The sequence below is a fragment of the Lepidochelys kempii genome, chromosome 8 (genome assembly GCF_965140265.1).
Source record: "Lepidochelys kempii isolate rLepKem1 chromosome 8, rLepKem1.hap2, whole genome shotgun sequence".
Classification (NCBI taxonomy): Eukaryota; Metazoa; Chordata; order Testudines; family Cheloniidae; genus Lepidochelys; species Lepidochelys kempii.
The window spans coordinates 78,896,165-78,923,229 of NC_133263.1; the positions used below are offsets into that span (position 1 = coordinate 78,896,165).

At 41.6% G+C, this 27,065-nt stretch overlaps 1 protein-coding gene and 1 long non-coding RNA gene across 5 annotated transcripts; one reads left to right on the forward strand and one right to left on the reverse strand.

Annotated features, from left to right (window-relative positions):
- Positions 1 to 5,893: 5,893 nt before the first annotated feature.
- Positions 5,894 to 26,464, forward strand: BCL10 (BCL10 immune signaling adaptor). 4 transcript variants are annotated; one of them, XM_073357189.1, is made up of 5 exons: positions 6,160 to 6,246; positions 11,802 to 11,841; positions 16,645 to 16,759; positions 21,442 to 21,730; positions 23,835 to 26,464. In XM_073357189.1, the coding sequence occupies exons 3-5, from the start codon at positions 16,721 to 16,723 to the stop codon at positions 24,191 to 24,193; spliced, it is 687 nt and encodes a 228-aa protein (XP_073213290.1). In that variant the 5' UTR covers positions 6,160 to 6,246; positions 11,802 to 11,841; positions 16,645 to 16,720; the 3' UTR covers positions 24,194 to 26,464. The 4 variants fall into 4 exon arrangements, with proteins under 4 accessions (XP_073213289.1, XP_073213290.1, XP_073213292.1 ...); XM_073357191.1 differs by lacking the exon at positions 16,645 to 16,759; XM_073357192.1 differs by lacking the exons at positions 6,160 to 6,246; positions 16,645 to 16,759 and adding an exon at positions 6,262 to 6,587.
- LOC140916117 (uncharacterized) lies at positions 8,391 to 20,750 on the reverse strand. The gene is made up of 6 exons (XR_012160425.1): positions 20,566 to 20,750; positions 20,355 to 20,450; positions 17,065 to 17,294; positions 16,563 to 16,780; positions 12,931 to 13,164; positions 8,391 to 8,767 (listed from the first exon to the last, which is right to left on the reverse strand). It is a non-coding gene; the product is annotated as an uncharacterized lncRNA (long non-coding RNA).
- Positions 26,465 to 27,065: the final 601 nt, after the last annotated feature.

Below are 27,065 nucleotides of genomic sequence, written 5' to 3' on the forward strand. Positions count from 1 at the left end.
CTACTCCTTTGGAGGTGTGGGGATGTGAATTTACTCACTTAAAGGCTGTGATAACTTCAGTCTCAATATTCTCTAGACCAGTGGCTCTCAACCAGGGGTCTGGGGCCCTCTAGCAGATTTCACAAATAGGGCCAGCATTAGATTTGCTAGGGCCCTGGGCAGAAAGCCAAAGCCACTGGGCTATTGCGTAAGAGTCGTGAATTTCACCGCATGGGGTTGAAGCCCAGGTCCCTGAGCCTGCCACCCAGGGATGAAGCTGAAGCCTGAACAATGTAGCTTTGTGGGGGCCCCAGGCAATTGCCCTGCTTGCTACCCCGTAATGCCGGCCGTGGCTTTTATATGCAGAAAACTAGTTATTGTGGCACAGGTGGGCCATAGAGTTTTTATAGCATGGGATGTGGGGGGGCTCAGAAAGAAAAAGGTTGAGAACTTCTGCTCTAGACTGAACTGGTCCCAATTACTTTCTTTATTTGAGGTCCATACTGGAAGCACACCTTTTGTCGTCCAGCTGCCTTGACCATTAATTCCAGAACTCTTGTTTATAGGCAAAATTTACTAGAATAGCCTTTTGTGAAATATCTATCTTTTCTCTGATTACTGAAGTTCATACAGTTCACTTTGTCACATACCAGCCTGCATAACCCCAGAATCCAGAGATCTGAATCTCATCCAGAAAGCTCATGGTTTAGAACGGCATCTTTATCCCCAGGCTGACTTGTTAATAGATGTCAAAACCTGGATTTAAAACTTTTTGATTAAAATAATTATGCATAACAGCAAAGGCTACATACAGCATGGTTAATTTTTCAAGGAAAGCTACACAACATATGCACATGTTATAAAGGAAGGATGGGCTTATGATTCAAGCACAGGACTGGGAGTGAGGAGTTCTGGGGACCTAACTCCAACTCAGACATTGAGTGACCATGGGCAACTCCCTTAAGCATGCAGAGCTTGGGTGCTCTGCAAACCAAGCCATTTATTTAGGTGCCTAATGTGGATTTAGACACCTACATTTGAAGATTTTGGCCTTACCCTCTCTCTGCCTCAGCTCCCTAATCAGTAAAATGTGCTAAATAACATATGCCAACATCACATTTGTGATGTTTAATCATTAACGTTTGCACAGAGCTTTGAGATCTTCTTTTTGAAGGCACCACAGCAGTGTAAAATATTTCAGAGTTTGAAATAGTGGCCATGGAGGGGCTCCTGATGAGTTTCCTACTCAAAGCCCTATTACATGGCCTATTGCATAAGAGTCGTGAATTTCATCCTTGTGTTTTTAAACACCCCAGGGCAGGAACTTTGCCTTCCTACATATTTATTGGGCACAACACACATCTACAGTAATATATAAATAATAAAACATCTTTTCAGTTTTCAATTTGTTTTTATAATTTCTGTGGTGTCTTGAGATTTGTTTTCAGGTACTAAAATCAGTTAAGCCTGATACATTTTACTACAAAATAAATGAAACAAGTTGTTAAATGGAAACAGTCTGTTACTAGAAAAATAATGCAAAGTATTACATAATTAAATAAGGTGCTTCTAGGATAGTCTGTTGCAAAATGTTATAAAAAGCTGGTAGTTTTCTGTATTATAATAGTAATAAGTAATGTTTATTGCTTCTCCTTCGTAGATTCTTTATTTACCTACCAGACATGAAAAAGTCTTCAAAACTGTCATTGTCTTAATACTTTTATTAATAAAAATTTTTCATCTGTAATTTGTCTACAGTAAAAAGAAAAGGAGTACTTGTGGCACCTTAGAGACTAACCAATTTATTTGAGCATGAGCTTTTGTGAGCTACAGCTCACTTCATCGGATGAAGTGATGAAGTGAGCTGTAGCTCACAAAAGCTCATGCTCAAATAAATTGGTTAGTCTCTAAGGTGCCACAAGTACTCCTTTTCTTTTTGCGAATACAAACTAACACGGCTGTTACTCTGAAACTTGTCTACAGTAGATATTCTTTACATTTTCTACCATTGCACTACAATTCGTGCAGCACAGCTAATGGTAGCAACGATGCTGATGTAGACAGGCTGCTGCTGATTGCCAGTGCTTTAACCATCATGTGATTTAGACCTGCTGTGAGTAAAGTTAGGAAACATAGTGGTTAAAATGCCAGCTGATCTATGCTAGCATTTCCAATGGTGCAGAGGCAACACTGGAATCTAATGCAAAATGATAGTGTAGAAAGAGCCCAAGTGTGAGACAAAAGTGACCTCTACTGGCCACTTCCTTCACTAAAAAGCCATCATTATGTACCTGCACGCACTTCCAAAAGAAACTGTGTAACCAATTGCATCCAAATCTGAAACATTTTTTTAGACCTATAAAAGCTACCATTAAAGTACAGAAACAAAACATATACATCAAATTTTCTATAAAATTAAATTACTTCCTATAGCTCTCTGGATCTCTCTCCCAGTTTCTTTCTCAATTCTCCACTTTTCATTCTGTAGCCAATTTTCTTCAGTGTCCATATTTTCCCCCGACTAGCTCCTCGGTATTATTTTCTTTTCATATTTTTTCTCCATCATCCTCCTCCTTGAAGGTGTTTTTCTAATCTGATTTGGCTTTTGTTCCCTTATCTAACTTTACTTTCAGTGTTTTCTCTCTCCCTCTCTGTCATGCTTGTTACCCATCATTATGATCTCCATTTCATTTCTATACCTCTACTCCTGTAATGGTGTGTGATGATTTGGGGAACCTATGCACATATTATGAATTCTGATACTGATATAATGTTATTAACCTGTTGCTATTAAAACTGCTGTATCATGAATGTCCCTCTATGTGTATCCACCATTGATGAAGCCTTTCAGTATGTCCCTCCCAGACCAGGTACAATGATGGATCATGAGAACTCTTCAACCACTTATTCAGAGTGAAGCACATTTGGACAATGGGACGAGAAGAAGATGCTGCATGCTCTTGTCTGAAGGCAGGGGGAAAGTGCAGAGATTGAAAATTCCCCAAGCAGGACAAAGAGAGAGAGGTAACAAAGCAGGAGGTAATGAAAGGACTGTGGGGGAAGACTCGAACAGTGGAAATTTTGGGTAGGACAGAGGAAGGAAAGGGACAAACTGGCCAAGGGCACAGAAGAGAGACATGGGTGAGGTAGTATCTTTCACTGGACCAACTTCTGTTGGTGAGCGAGACAAGCTTTTGCACTTATACAAAGCTCTTCTTCAGATTCAGGCAGAGTATTCTGGAAGATTGGCATGTAACAGGGAATGTAGAAGCATCTCCTTTTAAGTGTAAGAATGAGAACTGAGCTTATCAAGCCATTAAAGGAGTGGAGTTTGGAACCAGGAATCCATTTTCCCTACAAAAGATGTGTGCTTCTTAGATTCATTACAATATCTGACTCTCCCAACCACACCTTGAGGCACGTCTACACGTGCAAAGTTAGAACCCCGGCAGTTAGTGCTGCTCAGAGTGCTGAAGGAAAACCGCTGTTGTGTGTTCACACTGACAGCTGCCTGCACAATAGCATGTTCACACTTGTAGCACTATTCGAAGCGGTGCACTCTGGGCAGCTATCCCACAAAGCACCTCTTTCTCTTTTGTTGCTAAGACTTGTGGGAAGGCGGAAGGGGACGCGGGGCATCCTGGGTCCTGTCTCAATGCCCTGTGATGCATTGCTTTGCATCCCAGCAATCTCTGTGCTTCCATCCGCATTTGGCACCATCTTTCAATGATTTGTGTACTGTGCGCCCTGCCCTGCCTATTTTGGGCTGCACGAACGGATCCCGAGCTGTTGACCAGTATGCTGCTCACACTGACCAACATGTCACAAGTGACAGTGGAGTTATTCCTTAAACTAGAAGGTCAACAGGAGTGCGACGTTGCGGTAGCTATGACATGAGATTGCCTGTGGCATTCACAGAGGTGCTGACCACAGTGGAACGCCACTTTTGGGCTCAGGAAACAAGCACTGAGTGGTGGGATCACGTCGTGATGCATGTCTGGGATGATGAGCAGCGGCTGCAGAACTTTGGCATGAGGAAAGCCACATTCATGGGACTGTGTGATGAGCTCACTCCAGCCCTGCAGCGCAAGGACATGAGAATGAGAGCTGCCCTGCCGTTGGAGAAATGCGTGGCAATTGCACTGTGGAAGCTGGCTACTCCAGACTGGTACTGATCGGTTGCTAACCAGTTCAAAGTGGGAAAGTTGACCGTTGGAGTCATGTTGAAGAAGCGTGCAGGGCCATTAATCACACCCAAAAGATAGTGACATTGTGGATGGCTTTGCACAAATGAGCTTCCCTAACTGTGGAGGAGTGATCGATGGCACACACATTCCAATTCTGGCACCAGACCACATAGCCACCGAGTACATTAATCGCAAGGGGTATTTCTAAATGGTTCTCCAGGTGCTTGTGGATCACCATGGGCGTTTCACAAACATGAACGCAGGCTGGTCTGGAAAGGTGCATGACACATGCATCTTTCGGAACACTGGCCTGTTCAGGAAGCTGCAAGCAGGGACTTTCTTCCCAGACCAGATCACTGTAGGGGAAGTCGAAATGCCCCTTGTGATCCTGGGAGACCCCACCTACCCCTTAATGCCATGGCTCATGAAGCCATACACAGGGCAACTTGACAGCAGCAAGGAGCGGTTCAACAACAGGCTGAGCAAGTGCAGAATGATTGTAGAGTGTGCATTTGGCCGTTTAAAAGCCCGCTGGCGATGCCTATATGGGAAGCTGGACATGGCAGATGACAATATTCCTATGCTTATAGCCACGTGCTGTATGCACCATAATATTTGTGAAGGGAAGGGTGAAAGCTTCACTCAGGGCTGGACTGCAGAGGCTCAGTGCCTGGAAGCTGAGTTTGAACAGCCAGAGACCGGGGCTATTAGAGGGGCGCAGCGTGGGCCCACAAGGATCAGGGATGCTTTGAGGCAGCAATTTGAAGCTGAAAGACACTAATATTCGTTGCTATGCACAGGAGTGCAGTGCTTGTAATGCTAAGAGGTGATTAGTGCACATGATGCAAAAAGGGACCTTAACATAGTTGTATGTTGCTTTGCGGTGCTCTTTTTGCTTTCACTTAATAGAATAAAGATTGCTTTCAAACAAACTAACTCTGCCAGAGTCCTGAACAAATTAAGATGGTTGCTGTCTCAGAACATCTGCATCAGTGCACAAGAGATCTCACGGGGTTCTTCTTTTTCCCCTAATGTAGCACAGCCTGTTTCGCTGGGTCTGCTAAAAGGAATATGAATCAAGTTTAACAGTTCTTGTACCACAAAGCAGGGAGCTACTTTTCAAAACTATTCTGGGCTGCAGCCAAATTCCCCTCCCCCCCTTTCATTTGCACACGAGGAAATGCTACACCCCCCATCAGCGGCCAGAGACACTAAAGGTGAAACTTGGAAGCCAGCATCTCACGTTCCGCCCGCAGCTTCCCGCCACGCTGTAGCACCGGGACCTTGCAAGGCAGGGCGGGGCTGCGGCGGGGGGGGGCGTGAAGATGTAAACAGCCGCTGGAGTTGCCAGGCCACGGGCCAGGAAGGGGCCTTGTCCGCCTGAGCCCGCAATGGACGGAGCGGAGCAGGGCCCCCCTCGCGGCGTTACTTCCCCTCTCCCAGGCACGGGCGCCGCCCAGGCACGGCGGGCGAGAAGGGGAAATGGAGACCGCAGAAGGAAACTCTCACCGAGCCAGGCGTCGCCGCGAAACGCCTCGCGGCCCAGCCGCGCCGTGCAGCTCCCCGGCCCCGCGGCAGGGCCCCGCGGTGCACGGCGCGGGATGAAGAAGCGCGGCAAGCCGGGGGCTGCTGGGGGAGGGGGGATGCGGGGGGGAGGGGCAGAGGGCTTTGCCACGTGCTACGGGCTGCGGCGCCGATGAGGGGCGGTTCTACAGCGAGGCCACGCAGGGCTGTCTGAACGGCAGGCTCGGGGAGAGGAAGCAGAGGGCCGGGCTCGGGGGCGGGGCGAAAGGCTGCTGACAAGGTCTCCCCCGTCTGCGGGCTGCGGGCGCCCTGAGGCGTACGTTGGATCGCAGGCAGCGCGCGCCACCGGTGGGCGGGGCTGTTCTGCGAGTGGGCGGGGCTTCCCACGGGGCGCGCGCGCTGTGGCGGCGGTGGGCGGGGTCTTGCGGAGCCGGAAGCGCTGTCGTTACTCTTGCGCTGGGAGCCGCGGCGCGGAGCTTCCGCCATGGAGGGGCCCGGGCCTGGGCTCGCCGCGCGGCCGCTCACCGAGGATGAAATGGCGGAGGTGAAGAAGGAAGTAAGTGAGGCTGAGCTGGGGTCACGCGGGGCGGGGAGGAGGATACTGGTAGACCGGGGCGGTCCTCGTCCCCTGCCGCCGGCCGGCTGGAGCGGCACGCACAGCCCGTGCAGCCGCCCTTCCCGTTTCGCTGGGAGGCCGGGACACGCGCCGGGAAATCCCCCCCCGCCGCAGCCGCTGGGGCGGGGCTAGGCGCGCGCTGTCACTGACTGAGGGGGAGGCCTGGGGGCCGCTGGCTCGGTTGGCCGGTGTCTAGCGGAGACCCCCTGGAAGTGCCGCCCCCTCCTCGCGGGGCACACGGAGCCCCCCGGTAAACGACACGCCCCCTGCGTTCCCCTTCGGTCTGTATCCGGGCGGAGGGCGCGCCGCTGACCGCGGGCTGGGTTCTCCCCTCCCTTGTCCTGGCCACGGGACACACGTAGGGGCCCTGAGAGAAATAGTGTTCCTTCGGGCAGGATGTAGCCTGCAGCTCTGTTCTTGTTTAACATTTACACTGTAGAAGGGATGAAAGGCCAACCAGGTTGGGGCTGTTTGTGGTGGAAAGCTTAACAAAACTCCATGGCTTCATTTTGAAGGATCCAAAAAGCTTTAAGCAATAATGCTGAAATTATTTTTAAATTGTATAGTTTGGAGCCAAATGCATGCCTGTTTGTGTTTTGTTTTGTTAACTGTTTTAACGTCTCAACTTGATGTTTGTGGGGTCAAAATAACATGAGGTGTGGTGGTCTCCTGATCATCCAATATCTGGAAAATGGAATTGACTTCAGAAACCCAGATCTTACATTATTTTGACCCAGGGCCTTAACCAGGGTGAGTGGGGCAGCCCTCCAGGGCGCAAAGTTGAAGGGGTAGAAAAATGGGGCCACAAGTGGTGCATGGGGTGGGTGTACACAGGGTTATGTTCCCCCTCCCCTTATTTTTTTGTTGTTGTGTGTCCCCCAAACCCCAGACAGGCTGGGTGGCCCACTGAGGTGAGTCGGGGGTGGAGGTGGTGCACCCTCCCTGAGCCCTGCCATGCATGGCTGGCCGAAGCCACCTGGTGTCACCACTCATCCCCCCCACCCCCCCAGTGTTCCTCCCTGGGGGGTGTGGGGCACACTCCACAGTTTGAAAACTTCTGTGGGGTGGTCACATGCCCTCCTCCCTCCCTGAACCTTTAAACTGGGTCCCCCACACACTATCAATGAACAGTTAAGTGCTACCCCTGAATGGGGAGGGAGAAGTATGGTAAGAGGTGCAAATGTGCTTGCTTGTCCCGAGTGCTAAAATGCATATTTATGAGGTCAAAGCAGAAGCATAAGTGACTCCAAGGCATAAAAAAGTTAGTGGAAAAGACACACAAGGTATTAACAAAATATTGATATTCTAAGCTTTATTTTTGGTTCCTGTGGTACCTACGTACATTGGCTGAACAAAAACTATCAGCTTCCAGCAGGCAATATTATTTATTTACTGCTTATTCTCCAACGCTATGGATGTTTCATTAATATACTTATAGATGGTTGGTGTCTCCATTCCAGCAGCATGGGGAAGGTCAAAGGCGGTGGTGGAAACCACTGCTTAATCTCTTTCAGGGTTCAGGTCACTTCACAGCTGCCATCTCTAAAACAGGAAGAAAAAAGCAGTCTCTAAAATGAATGAAGAGAAATAAATGTTACAGGAGTCACAGTTAAGAGCTCTGTTACATTAGTGCGGGAGGGAGAAAATAACTTGTGTGCCAATCCTGCAAACACATACGCACATGCATAAAGTTAAGCATGTGAGTGTGTCCGCAGCATCAGAGCCCTAGACGATGGAAGATATGCTAGTGTATAATAGATGTGAGGACCCAGACCATTTATTTTGTTGTAATATTTGAATCATATGAGGTGTACAACATAGCATTGTACGTCAAACAATGTTACAGGGTACAGAGATGTTGAGAAAAGTAGGCTGGATATCTCCATTCCATCAAGATTAAGACAATTTGGCCATAAACTTTAAAAGCAAGAGGAGAAATTTTGTGAGACTCAGAAAATTAGGCCCAAGCAAAGATAAGATTTGATAGTTTTTCAGGATTAAAAATACATTTCTGTACTATGTAATCTAATTCTAGGCTAGACTGCAAAAACAGCTACTAGACTGGGTTGCTTCATGAAGCACAGAAGTAAGTTTGGACAGTGAAGTTACTGGTTCATTAATGATTTTTGGCAAAACCTGATGTAACTTGTGATTGGGGTCTTGCCCATTAATTTATTTCCGTTTTCATACACAGTGATTTCTAACATCTATTCTGCATGTTGGTGTTACTGCTCCTTGTTGAAATTTGTTTTACTGAATCTCTGAGACTTACTGGATTGATTTTTCTTTGGTAGTTGTTTGTTATCCCACTTTCATCATTAGATGCTTTTTGTTAATTTCAGTGGAGCATGTCTGTTTGACTTTGGTTTTGGTTTCTTAATAGTTGTTTTCACTGCTTATGTCATTTACCTGAAGTGCTTTGTCAGAATTTGTGGCACATGGTTTTTCATGTTCTTGCTTGCTGTTAAAGAACCACAAGAGTGAATAATAAATTTGATAGTTAACATCTGGTTATTTAAAATTCTAAAACCTCCTTCATCTTCAATAAATATATTCTGATTTGAATGTAATACTTAATCTTTCAAATTTGTTATTGTGACAGCTATGCTTATTTAATAACATTGTTTTTGCAAAAAGGAAAACTGCACGTATGCCACTTCAGAAACTAAGCAGAGTTGGGCCAGGTAGGTGCTTGGATCAGAGACTTGTAGAGAAACATAGGCTGCAGGGAGTAATGTGAGTCAGTAAAATACATTATTCTGAGTCGGTAGTGAACCAGCGTCCCAGTTTGATGACGGGCCTGGGGAGGTGCTCTTGTAGATGAGCTGTAAAATGGAGGTGTAGACTGCTTGTGATCACTAGAATTGCCTAGAAGCAAGAATGTTAATTTTGGTGCCAGTTTGGTGCCAAATGCCAGTTTACCTACATTTTTCCCTGTGGTTTTTGTTATGTTTTTCTTATGTTCTTAACAGTTCAACATTTGCTGCATGTCACAGCTGCATTTGAATGTGAAAATTGAATTAGTATAATTAGTTATAGTATAATTAGTTATTAAAGTTTGTTTTTTTTAAAATCCATCTGGATGAATCAGTATAACAAATCTGTTTAACAAATAAGAAGCATCTGGCACTGACCACTGTTGGAAGACAGGATGCTGGGCTAGATGGACCACTGGTCTCAGACACTGTGGCCATTCTTATGTTATGTTCTCATATAAGATCATTATTTATTGATATTCTCTCATGCATTTGTTTTAATACTATAGAAAACAGACTGTCTCAAATATTAACTTCTTCCCAAACACACACTGTTAAAATGAAGTTAAGGTTGAGATTACTTAATAATTTGGGGTAAAATACATTGCAGGGATATTGAAATTATCCTAAAAACATGTTAAACTAGGAAATTCAGAGTTAAAATTAAACTGAAAAGAAATCTAAATGTTAAGGTATGAAAATGTATAGTTGGGGCACCCAAACAACTTTAACTCTGTCCTTTAGAGAAACCATCCAAAAAACATGTTTATGGTCTCGGTATTTGATGTCTCAAATTACACTGATTTTTTTTTTTTTTTGAAAGACTCACTCATTAGATTCTTTCTTTCCCTCTCATTCAAAATGGCCATTGCCTCTCACTGTCCTTTAGACAGCTCCATTCAAATTTTCACTTTTTTTACTGCAGCTACACATTGAGCAAACAAGATGTTAGGATACATAAGGAAAGGGATGGACAATAATACTGAAAACATAATGCTTTTATATAAATCAGTGGTGCAGCCTCACCTGGAATAGCGTGTGCAGTGCTGGTTACCTAACCTCAAAAAGGATATTACAAAACAGGATGGGGTTTAGAGAAGAGCATTGAGACTGATCAAAGGCCTGGAAAAACTTATTAGAAGAGAGATTGAAAAGATTGGAATGGTTTATTTTTAGAAGAGAGATTAATAAGAGGAGACATGATAAAAGTACATAAAATAATTTTTGGTAAATCGGGAGCTTCCATTCTCCTTGTCTCAAAACCCAAGAACAAGGAAACATTCAATTAAATTAAAAGGTGGGGAATTTCAAATCAATAAGAGGAAACAGCATGGAAAAAGTATGTGTGATTAAGCTGTGGAAAGCGTTGCCACAGGAAGTCATGGAGGCCAGGAACTTTTCAAGACTGAAAAAGAACAGCAATGAACCACTCCGTGGAAGACATTTTTCTCCGTCCCAAAGTTTCCTCTTATTCTAAACTCTCAGTATGGCCAGCATACCTCTTAAGGCACAATTAATTTTACCTCAAAAGAGAAATTTTAGTGTGACAGATATAGCAGTTTCCTGCAGTATCCTTGGATGACTTTATTGTATTAAGTTTAGCATTATTGTGGGCTTGGAAACTCCCAAGTCTCTCATCTCAGGAGAGATGTGACAGATGTGAGACTTGGGAGTTCAAAAGACTGTATTCAAAGTGTGCAGACACTTTGGACTTTTGGATCAATAAGTGTTAAGTGGTTTTCCTGGAGAATCTCTAGGGAGAGGTTAATGCAGATTACCCAACGCTGGTTATGGTGTGCCCTGAGAAGAGTGTTGTCTGCTGATTACTTGTTACAGAAGGCCAAGATCAAAGGCCTATATAAAGCAACAGCTGACCTGCCCAGTTTGGGTTCAAGTTCTGGGTCTAAGAGGGATGAATTTGTAACCACAGGGAAAACCCAGTTGTGGGTTTTGAAAGACTAAAATCTACTGGAGCCCTACATTGCAGTTGGGGGGGAAGGGAGAAGATGGTGGGAAACAGGGTGACTGATGGCAAGCTTTTTAGCATGTGTGTAGGTTCTTTTATTGTTTTTATCTCTGTCCTGCTTTTACCTTAAAAATAAATATGTTTGCTTGGAAGGACCGTGTGGTAACTTATCATGGGCAATACACAGGACATAGCCCACAGAGAGGAAGCAAAGTTCTGGCAATGATCTTTGTAGGCGGTCTGGCTTGTGGGAGTATCACATTGTAAGGCAGGGAGTTGTGCAGCCTTAGGATCTCCAGTCAGGAAAGAGTGAGACACAGGATTCCACCCAAGAGAAGTGACATCTGGGAAATGTCTAAAGTGGGTGCCCTTGGTGGACTATGAAGGGGGAATACAGATGCAGTTGCCCTGAAACTGTGACACCTAGCATTTCCCTTCCACCCCCAAACCTTAGAATTATCTAGAACAATTATAAGTAAATTTTCCAGCATACACATTCAACATTACTATAAAAGTTTACATGATATCGTTCCTTGCCATTGTATACAAATCTCATGGGATATATGTTGCCAAAATAAAAAAATTTTTAGTAGCATTGGTGTTCCTTGTGTTGTTGTTGTGCTGTCCCTAGCTGCGGGCATCTGCCAATAAGTTGAAAGCAAATGATGTAAGATACTTTTCTGAATATTTATTAAAAAATTATGATTTTCCTGTGGTCTCTTGTGCGGTGCTATTCTTAGTTGCTCTATTTCCTGTACTTTCTTCCCTTTCAGGTACTACATTGATGGGGGCCATATAAGCACCTAGATGAAGGTAGATAATATCTTGGCGTACTTGTACACTTATTTTAATTAAACACACTCCTTCCTTCTGATCTAGTACTGAATTATTATGCACCTGTCAATGAATTCTTTCAGCTGCATGGTTCCTTTTCTTACCTAGTTAACATGAGAACAACTTTGTAACACCTGATTCTTCCTGATTCCTTTATTACGCCTCAGGGAAGCTGATGAGAGGGGCTAATACTTTGCTACCAGCAAGGCTACAAGTTTTTTGTTTTTTTGAAGAAGGTCCTCCCCCAATGCCTGTTAATCAAGAGTTCTCTTAGTGTTTTTAGCATCATCAAAAAATGTTGGCTGCCTTCTTTTCAGCAGGCTGTCCTAAACTAGGCCATTCACTTGTCTAGCCTGTCTCACTTGTGAGAGCCTGAGGCTCAATTTTTTTTAAAGTCCTTCAAACAGGACCCAGTTCATGTGCTGTTAACCAGAATATTGCTGCCAGCACCACTGCTATCAATGGAAACTGAATTCCTTTTGTAAGAAAGTCTCTAACTTTTAGCAAATATCTTTTGTTCCCTTCTGTCTCTTCAAATCCCTGTTGTACTCCAAATTCCCCTCATGGTCTAGTGCAGTGGTTCTCAAACTTTTTTTTCCACGGACCACTTGAAAATTGCTGAGGGTCTCCGTGGACCACTTAATGATTTTTCCAAATGTTGTTTGTACTGTTAGCTAACTATTGTAAAGTGCTTTAGATAAAAGCGCTATATAAAAAAACTTAATAATTAACATATTTTTGTTCTACAGATAAAAGCACACAACTCATATTAAAATATCAGTAGTCTTATCTTTCTAATGCGATGGATGTGCCCTCTATCTCCCGGCAATGCAGCCCCTGAGCTGGGAAGGAGTGGGGTCTCTCCCCTGCCACAGAGCTGAGGCTGGGAAGGAGGGCTGTCTCTCTCTCCAGCAGCCGCAGTCTTGGAGCTGGGGAAAGTCACCTCTTTCTCTGCCCGCCTCAGCCCTGCATGTCCCAAAGTCCCGTCTCTCTCCCCCCCCCACCCCTTTCTCACCCAACTGTGCCATCCCACCTACCCCTTACTCCCTCCCCTGGCCACCACCTCACCTTACATATGCATTTTCTCCAGGGTCCAGGCACGTAATTAGTGGAGCCATGTGGCCTTCAGTCTGTTGTGTGCGGCCACCCAGGCACGCATCTTAGAAGAAAATATCCACAGACCACCTGAATGGAGCGCGGACCACAGTTTGAGAACCTCTGGTCTAGTGTGCCTTAGTTTCTCCCTAACTCTTTCCCAGGGCATTTTCACTCTACTTCTGAAAGTACAGCTGAGAAGGTGTTCTGAGGAGGAGTAAAAGCACAGTACAGCTTAGTGAATTTGTCCTTGCTTTTGAAGGACGAATGGTGGTTGGTTTAAAAACCAGTGGTGAAATGAGAGACTGAGACACGTGTCAGAAATGGGACTGGTACTTGAGGGAATGGAGGATTAGAAAATTCTCCAAATTAGAATGTTTTCATTTTTAGTTTCCCCAAAACAATATATTTTAAAATACATTCCATGAACTTTCTATGAAAGAGGGCTTATATCACATACACAATGGATATATACAAATAATTATATGTAAGAAATGTGGGGTTCTTTTGGTTCAGAACGATTCACTTTTTTAAAAAGCACATTATATATCAGGCATGGTTTTATACCTATAGAGAAATAAGCAGTATTTAAAGTGAGATAATAAATGTAAAATCTTCTATGAAAATATTGTCTGCCAATCTGCTCAACATCTGACAGCAATGCAGTTTATCTGTACAGTAAGAAGGGTTATAATCTAAAAAGTGGCTTTGTAAAATGGCCTTGTGGAGGTTTCATACTTCCTCCCTAACCTCTGTGTTAAACTTTTGCAGGTAAAGTTTGCAGGTAAAAATTTATTTTTTGTAACTGCCACATCCACAAACTCACTAGACAAACAGTCAAACTGGGTTATTTCCATCTCATGTATCATAGTGCTAGGTTCTGCGAGCCATTCTGTGCAAATTGCATTGTCTTATTATATTGTGTCCCCATATAATACCATTAGCTATAGGTGGCTTTGAATGGGTGTTGCTGATGACAGGGTTCCACAGGTGTCACAGTAGATGTAAATCGGTTTGCAGAACTCTTAATTTCATGCACTCATTCCAGTTATAAAAGAACCTAGCATGACCATTAGAGCCCTGTGTGAGTTGGGGGGGGAGGGGCTACAGTTTGCAAGTTTAAAAAAAAAAAAAATCCGACAGATGTTAAATTTGTTTAGTCACTTTTTAGAGTAAACCTGTGCCTCAGGCTCCTCTGTGCTCACTTGGTACTACTGTTCTGTGACAGCATTCTTGTTTTTTGAGACAGCAGGATTCTTCCACATCTACAATTCTTCTCAGTGTAAAATCCATTACATTACGTCACAGTTATCAATATGTTAGAAAATAACATTACTAAAACCACTTTTTCTTTATTCAAGCAATAGCCCACTTATTGTCCTTTTTGGTACAGTTTTTTTTATCTCAGTCTTGATGACTGACTGACAAAGTTAAACACAGCACTTATTAAAGAACAGATGCATTAAAGTTATCAGCGTATCTGCTTATACGCTTTATTATGTATATAATTAGCACCCTACCAAATTCACACCATGAAAAATGAGTCACAGACCGTGAAATCTGGTCTTTTGTGTGATTTTTTTTTTTTTTTTTTTTTTTACCCTATGCTGTACAGATTTCACAGGGGAGACCAGCGTTTCTCAAATTGGGAATCCTGACCCAAAAGGGAGATGCAGCGGGGTCAGAAGCTTATTTTAGGGGGTCACAGTATTGCCACCCTTCTGTGCTGCTTTCCTAGCAGGGTGGCCAGAGAGCGACAGCTGTTGGCTGGGTGTTCAGCTCTGAAGGCAGCACACCACCAGCAGCAGCGCAGAATTAAGGGTGGCAATACCATACCTTGCCACCCTTACTTCTGTGCTGCTGCCTTCAGAGCTGGACGGCCAGAGAATGGCAGCTGCTGACTGAGGGCCCAGCAGCAGTGCAGAAGTAAGGGTAGCAATATCACAACCTCCCCTACAATAACCTTGTGACCCCCACATAACCTAAGTTCCCTGTAAGCTGGCCGCGCAGCATCCGATTTAGCACCACACATCACCTCCATATTGGTGCACATAACAAAATTCATTCTGCACATGTGTGGGAAAAATTAGAGGGAACACTGCCTATAACACTTTTTTGGGTAAGGACCCCTAAAATAACACCATGAAATTTCAGATTTAAATAGCTGAAATCATGAAATTCATGATTTTAAAAATAATGCGACCGTGAAATTGACCAAAATGGACTGAGTTTGGTAGGGCTCTCTATATAATGCTATCCCAGACACTATCTCATATAACTACGCTCTGTGCTGTTTTAGCAACAGTAAGCTTTTATAAAGCTGTGATCAATTGCCACATGTAAGCATACTGTGGTCTGTTATGCTTTTTCTCAGGGTGGATTTGATTTAAATCAGTTGATTTAAATCATGATTTAATCACTAGTCAGGAAGACTATTTAATCATAGATTTCTACATTCTTGTTGATTGTTATAACCTTACTGCATACTCTTCACAACTCGGAGATGTAGGTTTCATTTTTAGAAGGTACACACTATACATTTTTAAGTGATTTATTTTGAAAACTTTTCAGATTAGTTTTACAACTATATCAGAAAATGAATGATTGTTTGGTTATTTCATTTACCGAAGGTAATTGAAGCAGATATTTATGAAGTCATTGGGAGGTGAACTATTTCCAATTCAAAAGGTTAATCATTAATATTTGGAGGATTTTCTTGCCATGCTGTATTAGGAGAATACCACCAGACAGACATTTAAATTGTTTTATTTAACTAAAACAATGTTATATATTCTGGATTTTTTTCCAACAGAGCAAATACAATATTTTAACAAAACAAGCAAATGAATTTTTGAATTTATTTAAACATTCAAATTTTTTAAAATTAGGTTTGTTTTTGTTCAAATTGTTTTTAACTAAAATAGTTAAATGAAATATTTGTTTCAAAAAACCAAAAATTAAATTGACTATGTCAGCCAGGTCAACATGAGAAACTTAAAATATTGGCTTCTGCAGCTAACTCAGTCGTCTTCACCTTCATTTTCCTGTTTGTTCATAATCTGGAAAAGGAAAAAACAAGCTTTCCTGCTTTTTCAGGTCCCAAACAATTTCTCAGTTTGGAATGAAATAGTCCAAAGGAAGAAAATATTCTTTCTACACTGGCAGAAGAAGCTACTGCTGTTAAGTGAGATTATCACTTCAACAGTCTCTGAATCCAAGTGCTTAAGTGACTTCCACCAGTTCACTGCTGTGACTTTCTTTAAAACATCATCAGCAAACATATATATTTCTTGTAATAAATAAAAAACTTAGCTCTGAAGTTTATTATAGTTTGCATTATGGAGGGATGATGGCTAGATGTTTATGTTGTAGCTGGATGTGGCCCGCAGGCAATAATTTTCCCACCTCTGCTCTAGACCTTTTGCACACTGCTCAATTTCTCTTTCATACACTTTATCCAGCAATTTGCCTGTGACATCTGCTTTGGGGGGTGATCTGTATCCTGATCTTAATGACTGAACCATGTTAATGAAGTGTGGGTTCTCAATCATACGGAAAGGAGAGTTTGCTGCATAAACAAACTGGGCAATTTTTTCATCAATTACCTCTCTGTAATCTGCTGGTTCTTATTACAAGCTTATCTCTGGTTGTTTCTGGATGATGGAGATTTTTTTCTTTTTGCTACAGGTAATATACTGTGGCCATGACGTACATGATGTGACTGAAACACTATCATTGGCAAATAACTCTGAAACTATAGAAAATGATGGTGATCTTGAAAGTGGATAGTCTTCAGAATCCAGTATGTTGAGGATGGATTCTCCTAAACAAAATAAGTCGATGCAGTTATTTAATTATTATTACCATACTGCTCATTTAGTATTACTCATTGCATTCACTGACACTCAGTACTACTTTAAAGGTTAAATTGTAAAAGGAAGATCTGCCTGTTTCAGTTATTTATTTTTTTATCACAACTGCATCTAAAATGATAGTACCATAGAGTAACAACTATATTTTTTGCTCAAACATGAGAATTCAAGCATAGTTCAGAAGGAAGACAGGCAGTCCTTAAGAAAGAAGTATGAAATAAAAAAGTTTACCAACCTGAAGATCCTGCATGTTCAGACCTGTTCCTTTCATCATCTTCAACCCAGCTTCCTCCTGAGAAGGAACATGTCTCATGATGTTTCATTCGGGCAACCAGGCCTTGCATTTCTTTGTTGCACTGTTTGCATTTTGCACACATGCCTCTTACCCACATGTAGAAGAGCTTCATTAAAATATTCCCAAACTGGGTCTCTTTTACAGTCTGCTGCCATTACAGGTTTTCCCTTCTAGTGAGAGAATGATATGGTTGATCTCAAATCAATGAAGGCTACACTCAGAAAGACCTCAAGACTTCTGGAATATGCTGCTCAAACAGTTTCACTTTTGTTTCTGCTGCCTGTCCCTCCCTTCATCACCAGACTACTTCTCCTTGTCCAGATCTATTCCACCCCCAACAATCTTCTATTCATTGAACTTTTTGAAACTTTTCACTTTTAGAGAGAGGTAATGGATTGAGGGACAATAGGATTGAGGTCTGTTATTTCTCACCTCTATATATTTACTTATTTTAAAACATTTTTGCTGTTAACAAGCATGGTCTCTCTGGAGAGACAAATCCACAGTTTGAGAACTGCAAAACTAAGCATCTCTGATGGTATCTTCTAGACTGAGCACTCCGTCCCATTGGGTAGATAGAAAGATTAACCTAAATAATCTATACAGAAGCCCCTGGAACCACATAAGATTGGGTTCCTAATCCATGAACTATTGGAACTCATTTACAAACTTTTCTTAAATGTTACATTAGAGGTGGGCAAACTATGGCCTGGGGGCCACACCCAGCCCTTCAGACATTTTAATCCGGCCCTCGAGCTCTAGCCAGGGAGCGGGGTCCAGGGCTTGACCCACTCTGTGCATGCCAGGGCTCCATGCAGCTCCTGGAAGCAGCAGCACGTCCCCGTCCACCTCCTATGCATGGGGCAGCCAGGGGGCTCTGCACACTTCCTCCGCAGCTCCCATTACCCAGCAACCATGGCCAATGGGAGTTGCAGGGGCAGTGCCTGTGGATGGGGCAGTGCACAGAGCCTCCTGGCCGCACCTCTGCATAGGAGCCAGAGGGAGGACGTGTCGCTGCTTCTGGGAGCTGCTTGAGGTATGTGCTGCCCAGAGCCTGCGTCCCAACCTCCTGCCCCAGCCCTGATCCCACTCCCACCCTCTGAACCCATCGGTCCCAGCCCTGAGCACCCTCCTGCACCCTCAATCCCAGACCCATCCCAGAACCTGCACCCCTAGCCGAAGCCCTCCCGCACTGCGACCCCCATTTCGTGAGCATTCATGGTCCGCCATACAGTTTCCATACCCAGATGTGGCCCTCAGGCCAAAAAGTTTGCCCACCCCTGCATTACATGAATATACTATCTCATACTATAGAATTAGAATTTATAATCCCTATTCAATAAAGAGATATCTGAGCTATAATGTATCTTAATTAAACTATCTTTAAATGTGTTTTCCTCAAAAAGCATTTTATCAAAAAAATCCGATTTTAAATAAAAAAAAATTCTGTTTTGATTATTTTTTTTAAAAATGCATTGATTTTTATCCACCCTGCTTTTTCTTACAAATTTCTTTGACACTTTCCAAGTGGTAGCAACAACTGGCGATCTAGAGTAGACAAAGCACGAGTGGCTACCAGCTTTTATACTGCCATATCTGAGCAAACTGAGACCACCAGTAGTTGACCTGTACGAGAGCTGTCTCTCTCAACCTTTCCAGACTACTGTACCCTTTTCAGGAGTCTGATTTGCATACCCCCAAGTTACACCTCACTTAAACTATTTGCTTACAAAATCTGACACAAAATACAAAAGTGTCACAGCACACTATACTTAAAAATTGCTTACTTTCTCATTTTTACTGTATAATTATAACATCATTTGGAATATAAAATATTGTACTTACATTTCACTATGAAGTGTATAAAGCAGTATAAACAAGTAATTGCATGAAATTTTAGTTTGTACCGATTTCACTAGTGCTTTATATGTAGCATGTTGTAAAACTCGGCAAATATCTAGATGAGTTGATGTACCACCCTGGAAGGCCTCTGCGTACCCCTAGGGGTACATGTATCCTTGGCTCAGAACCACTGTACTAGATCTCCCACTAAATGGTCATGCGGTGATGTGAAATTAAAAAAAGGTCATGTAGTCATCAGCTCTGGTCATTAGCCAGCTGTTATGTCACATTAGGAACTGTACTCACGATTTGGCTCCATAAAATGCATTCATCCACCTAATGAACCAAGGGTATATCTAAACTAGGATAAAAGGTGAGTTTTTAGAAAGAGTTAGCTATCAGTGTTAGATAGTCAAGTTGAAGTCTAGGGTTCAATTTGATCAGTGAACCGGTGTACATAAGGGAAGTTTTATTTTGGGGTTTTAAAATGTGTTAGGTAATGTGTTTTTTAAAATCCTTTTTATTCTAGTCTAGATATACCCTAAAAGAGCAGCTTTCTACCTCTCCTTTAGAGGGTGCTAGTACCTACTTGACTAGGTCTGATACATACACAGTCCAATAGAGAACAGTGGCATATACACATACATTAAATACAATAATTATTTTATAGTATCTTTTATATAGAAGAACTGGACCCACTTTAGTTTTCATACCAGATGGGGCTATATTTCATTACTGTCTGAAGCGTTCCTTATGTCGGTTTAATGTTTACGGTAAAGAATATGTAAATAAGATTTTATTAGACTTGTATATAATTCATTTTTCCTTTTAATTTTCAAAAGTGCTTAAAATAGTAAAATAATATGCTCTCTAGTTTGTCACTTTTAGTCTACTTGCCAGAGATACAGTAGATCCTGGAACTGTCTCTATAGCATTATAGCTGTGCTTGCCACTTTATGGATATGAAATACATATCCCTGCCCCAAAGAAATTAGTCTGTTAAAAATTAACACAAGGAAAGATGAAAAATCATTTTTGGTGGGTGCATCAATATGCTAATGCCTTAAGCAACAATAGCTGGCTATTGAACATGTGAGCACTAAGTTGACTCAAATTGATAAATCACCCTGTGTTGCTTTTTTTTTTCTCTTTAAATTTTAAGCAAATCAAATAGTTGCCCAACCAGTCATATATTAAGGCATTGGGCAAATGTTTAAATGCTCAGTACGTTCCCACTGTTACAGCAGGAACCCTGCTTCATTCAGGACACAGGTCGGAGAGCATACAGGAAACAAAGTGAGACATAATTGTATTGTGCAGGGATCATGCATCATTCTGCAACTGTAACAGGGTAAATCTGGAGTAAATTATTACAATAGTGAAATTACCCTGAATTTTCATCAGTGTAACTGAGTAGAACTGGGTCCTCTGTGCACAGGATGGGTGATGTTGCAGACCTTCATCATGCATGGAGAGCTGTCCAACTGGTACAATAAATGGGGAACAAATTATGTGACAATAAGGTGATCATATAATTGAAAATGACCCTACCATAAGGAATATGCATGAGAGCAGAATTAAGATGTCACACAACCTTACCTTTGGCATTTTTTCCTTTTAAAATGCACCACTTGTTTCTTTGTGTGTGTGTGTAAAATTGAGGTTATCTGTATTCTCCCTCTCCTTCCTTTCAGTTTTTTTCTTTGACTGAAACAGGATGTTGGACCGAATCTCTTAATAGCAATTCTCCCTCTAGCAATATGCATCACTTCATCAGAAGCAGCCATTTCCTGTTGAAATGATGAATCACTGACGTTATAATGGTGTTGCTAGAAATTAACAATATTTAGCCATTTTTCCAGCAATTCATGGACTAATATTTAGTATGTAGTGTTTAAACACACTAATATCTGTCTTAATCAGGCATGAGTTAATAAATCCAAAGGCTAACCATCAGTAATTCTTGCTATACTGCACAGTTAAACCAGACTCGGATAGCTCAGCGATTTGAGCATTGGCCTGCTAAACCCAGGGTTGTGAGTTCAATCCTTGAAGGGGCCATTTAGGGATCTGGGGCAAAAACTGGAGATTGGCCCTGCTTTGAGCAGGGGGTTAGACTAGATGACCTCCTGAGGTCCCTTCCAACCCTGATATTCTATGACTCTTACAACTATGCGAAATAAATATATTTTAAATATTAATTTCCTCTGGGCCTTATTTAATGGAAGGCTGTTTACCTAAGAGAGAGATTTCACCAGGTGATACTTTTTCAAAAAAAGTTATAAATACATTGTACAGACACACGGAGAATGGATCTCTGGCTGTTGGGTAACATGGCAGTGGGGTTTCTAATTCAGAAATGTAGGTTTATAATCCAGTATTGACATCTGAATTTGAAATGTGTTCCAATATATCTTCCTAGCCACACTGAAAATCAGCTAATGACAATGTTTTTTTTTTGTTTGTTTTTTTTAGGCTTTAGAAAGGATGCGTCCCTATTTGTGTGACAAAATTATAGCTGAGAGACACTTTGATTACCTGCGTTCAAAGAAAATACTCACTAGAGAGGACGCTGAAGAAATATCTTGTCGACCCTCAAGTAGGAAGAAAACTGGGAAGTTATTGGACTACTTAGCAGAAAATCCAAAGGGACTAGATACTTTGATTGAATCTATTAGACGAGAAAGAACACAGAACTTCCTGTTAGAAAGGATAACTGATGTAGTGTTGAAAGTCAAAAATGAAAAACTTGAAGCTCTCAAAGGTGAGACGTTTAAATCGTTAAATGGCAAAGTAGATGTTTATCTCAAAGGACTCTGTAAAAGTACGTAAACCAAAAAACATGTCTTACTGTAGATTTTAGCTTCAGAATTCCTTTGGCAATAGGGATATCACCTTTGAAGAAATTTCTTGCAAGACAAACAAATGACATTAGACTTGGATTTAAGCCCCTAAGGACAAGTACCATGTCTTCCTATGTTTTTTTTACCATGCTAACTACAGTGATGCTTAATAAATCACAAAAACTAATGATCATGATTTGTTATGATGTACACAAAGTATTTTTGCATCTTGGTCTAAATCTGTCAAATTTTGCTTCCTATGAGATTATATTGCAGAATTGGAGCTTGATCAGCTTTGCTGATGGGCTTTCTCTTGGAATGCTTTTTTTTAAAACTTACTATGTGCCTTAACATAAAATGAGCCTGTATTGGGAAACTAAACAGTCACTTTGTGTGTCAACATTAAACAAAGCGATAAACCCCAAAACCTTATGTAGGTATGCACATATGTGCTGCTGCCTCAGCCTAGCATGCACAGACAAGGATTTTTTATGTTGACACACAGGAAATTGAATCATGACTTGATGTCATAGAGTGTATTCAAAGTTGAAATTACATTGTAATCATAGCTCTAAGAAAATCCAGCAATTGGTTCTAAGAAATATAAGTTGAGGAAAAGATGAAACCTAGACGAAAGTAAACCTTACCAGATTCTTCTCTCTAGGGTTTACATCTTTCCTGTTTTGCCTGATTTTACTTACAAAAATAAGGCCCTGTTCCCAGTGAATTAGATCCATAGAACTGCTAGCTGAAGAATAAGTTGAAAAAATTTCTTTGTTTTTGAGTTTGGGGTAAAGAGAATTTTTGGCCTGTGTTCTCCTGCCAGACTAACTTGAAACTGAAGCCTTACTTATCTCAAGGACAGCGTATCCTTTTCAAGAGGTACTCTGTCTTTACTGATCCATAAAAACACATTCAAGTTGATAGTGACAGATAGTCATTGGTCTCCTACAAGGAGCTCTGTGTAAATCATGCAGGCCAAAATTTTCAAACCTGAATGCCTAGACCAGTGGTTCTCAACTGTGGCCTACCACTTGTTCAGGGAAAGCCCCTTGCGCACCGGGCTGGTTTGTTTACCTACCGCGTCCGCAGGTTAGGCCGATCGCGGCTCCCAGTGACCGTGGTCCATCACTCCAGGCAAATGGGCACTGCAGAAAGCGGCGTGGGCCAAGGGATGTGCTGGCCACCCTTCCCGCAGCCCCCATTGGCCTGGGGTGGCGAACCAGGGCCAGTGGTAGCCACGATCGGCCGAACCTGCAGACGCGGCAGGTAAACAAACCAGCCCGGCGCGCAAGGGGCTTTCCCTGAACAAACGGTGGACCACAGTTGAGAACTACTGGCCTAGACTAAGGCTTCTAAATCCATATTTGGTCAAATATAAATATAAGCAGCTTAGTTCTCACAAGGCCTTGGCACCTGCAGCTCCTGCTGACTGCGCTGGAATTTGTGATTCTCTGCATTTGTGAAAATCTGGCCACTTTAAGTAGTTAAATATGGATTTAGGAGCCTAATGTTAGCAGTTCCAAAATTACTTCCATTGGTTAAAGTAGTAATAAAAGGAAAGAGAAGGTAGAAGGGATTCAGTTTCTGCAGCTTTTGTGCTGTTAAAAAAAAAATCTCAGACTTGCCATTTTCATAAATTTCAGGACATGAGAGAGAGGACAGGATTCCTGAGAGGAAAGAGGTGGGGCTAGGGATATTGGAGAAGATAGATGGGAACAAAATGGGAAGACGAAAAGGACAATTAGTTTTTGTGAAAGATTAACAAATTTGACTTACTAAATGTACATGTGTATATATGCCAAGTACTAAATTCACACTGGAATGGTGGGATGTCAGATGAGACTGAAGTTGACTGGAGAGGTGGTCTACAAGACTAGTGATCCACACTGATAAAATTTAAGTACCTATGCTCTAGTTTGATGGCTTTTAGAACATTTTAATAAATGCCATTAAAGTAATTTGAGGGAGAAACTGCCTAGCTACGTAGAATATTGTAATAACATCCAGTCTGGTTTTGTTTAGGTCTGAGCTGCAGCAGCTGTATGACTTCAGTGTATGGAGGAACAAATAATCTTTCTAGGTCATATTCTGATGAATCCAATTACTATGAAAAAGTAAAAGAATCTACCCATAATCAACCAGAAGAACAGTTTAGTACAGCTGCTTTTGTGTCTGCTTCATCTCTTCGTTCAATGAATTTACCAATTGTGGAGATGGGAAGCACAGAAAACGCAGTCTTCTCAACCGCGCTTCCAGGACCTGGGGATCCTGGAGCACCCCCTCTTCCACCAGAACTGCAGTCTGAACAACAAGAAGCCAGTACCAGTTCAAGTGACGATCGTTTTCTGCCTTTAAGATCACGTTCTCTTCTACCACAATGACTTCAATGACTCTTTTTCCTGTCTGTTCACTTAAAGGGGGGGTGTTGTGAGACTTTTGCATATCTTTGCAGGCGGCATACAGAATGTTTCCAAACTGTTAAATCACAAATAGGGGGAAATAGCCTATATGAGTTGCCAAAAAAAAAAAATTGTTTTAAAAATCGTAATCAATGGATTCTATATCTTTAGATGCCACTAGTGCTGTACCTTGTTTGGGGGGTGTGTGTTTTTTTTTAAATTAAAGGATTTCATGTTAATGTCATTTGTTAAATTGTTCCAATCAATGGAACAAATGTTTATCCTCCAACGGTAAGATTTTGATATTTTTAGCAAGTAGAGGGGAAATGGCTTATAACAAAAGAGAACACTTTAAAAGGACTTTCTCAGAACTTATACATTTGTACTACTTCTAAAAGTTTGCCAAACTATCTTTTATGTGGTATAGGGTAAATTCTTCCCTCAAATTTATGCACACACCACTCCATTGGGAGGGCAGAATTTGGCTTTGTAGCCATGCATTTTTTTTAAATGCTTATTGTCAAATAATTCTCAATATGCTAATTTTCTGAACCTTGTGCTCTACTTTCATCCAAACATGAAAGGCAGATACTACACTGATTAGAATTCATATATGATAAATGCATTTTCACATACTGTTTTTAAATATCACTGGTTTGAGATGCATTTGTTTTAATTTAAATTTATATTAATAGTGGAAAGGAATGTCAGTTGTTCAGATCCCAGTAAGGGAGTTGCTCAGTAGCTTATTTATAAAATGCCTTTATTTAAGTAAGGGCATGCTTCTGTAAGGAGCAAAAGGTGCAGTATTTAATGGGTGGCCCTAGTAGGAGGATGTCTTTAACTGAAGTACTCAAGTAAATATTGCACTGCAGATACTTAATTTTTACACCCTATAGTAACAAGTTTACATTCGAAGTGATTTAGAATCTAAACCAAGTTTTAACTGTTTTAACATGGGAAAAGTTCTCATCTCCTGACATAGTACAATATGTTTAATCCTTTCATACTTTCCTTCTCATTCTGATCCTCACTTTGTAAGATTGAATTTTAGAAGATTAAGTGTAGAAGTGCAAAATGACTAATTTAAAAACTGTATTACTCAGGATTATGTACAGTTATCTTAACACAGCAGAGTATTTTTCTGAAGTTACATTTTCTGTTTATCAAGAGGTAGACTGGATTTTATTTAAAATGTATAATTCTGACACTGACTGCTACAGTAGGATAACAAATATTCTAGTCTGTCACACCCGGATTCCATTTCTAATGCTAATTCTCCTGCAGAGGCTATATGCTCAGCCTCGACTTCAGAGGAGAGCTGCCTTACGTTGTTCCTGGGTGACATCAGCCAAAAGGAGGCTGGTCCCATTTGAAAAGTAATCAACAAAAGTGTCCTATAGCTATTTGTTCATGTCTGACTAGTCCTTGGATGTTAACTCAGTTCAAATAAACTGTCAAGTTTAATTGGAATATCATGTAGAAACAACTTTAGTATAAGAATGAGATAACTTACATATGACAAAAATATGGGCTGCTTTTATCAGTATATGACACCAATCACTGTTTTCAGGTATCCATCCATCTAAAGCACACTGAGCCTGATTTTCAAAAGAGCGGATTACCTACAAATATATTGACTACAGCTTGGAGTTGTAGGTCTCAGAACTCTTAAAAATCAAGCTAAGTGTCTTAACACCCCTACATTTTGAACATTCCCAACCATTTTTTATGAACTCTGCAGGTATCTATTGTAATTTATTTTGCTATCCTGTTGGAAGTGATTATAGAAATTAGGCTAATTTACTCTATCTGGATCTGAGCCTGAGAATTGCTGAGAGCCTTGCAGTCAATGCACCCAGTTCGCCTTCCACTCAAACTAATGCTAAAACTTCTTTGGGAGCAAGAGCAGGCCCATTGAGAATTGAATGGTTAAGCAATTGATATGATGTACTTAATCTCTCATGGGATAGGGTTCTGTGGTTACAGGAGATCCGCAAAAATTGGGTGAATGCTGGAGAAGGAGGGGCTGATCCTATGTAAACCAGAAATATACAATGTACATGGGTTCATAATGTGAATGTTAGAGATTTGCTAGATAACTACCAAATGTCTGTAGTGAATGTGTACCACAAACTCTACATGTGCAGTAATTGCTCCATTGTATTAACCTGAGATCTGTAATGAATGTGTGTAATATTACCAAATGCTTGAAACCTATGCATTTTTTAAACAAAGACTTAATATCACAAACTGTTGAAATAATTTTTTTTTGCATAATTGCTTGCGTCTCTCCTCCACACCCTCCACATTACCTTTCTTTGTGGCTTCTGTCATTAAAACAAAACATCTCTGGTCTGAGCTGCTCAAACTGAGGCTATAGATATAGATGATTGTAATACGGTAATTTACAACAATTCCATGGCATTGAACTCTGGAGACTGTTGAGGAAGAAGTGTGCTTGTTGAGGAGTACTCCCCTAACTTGTCCACTTCACAACTCCTGATTCTTTTGAGTGCCCATCCTTGAGGCTTGAGCATTCCATGGAACTCTTCCTAGGTCGGAGAGACTCCAATGTGTAGTTTCTAACCTAATCTCCAATAGCATGAGCTTTAAAAAAAAATAAATGCACACTGATCATCTTTCCACTGGCAGAATGATAGAACTATCTTCCCTCATCTGTTGTGTTTGGGGAGGGACAGGGTGGGTAAGTACAAGGACTTAAATCAGGCTTCATGCTGCTTCAAGTTTCCTGACTGATCTATAGAAGGTGCTGTGTTGAGCCAGACCCTGTTGGCTAAGGTAGAATTATACTCACCTGGGGAAGAACACACATCTTTAAAATGGAAAAGGT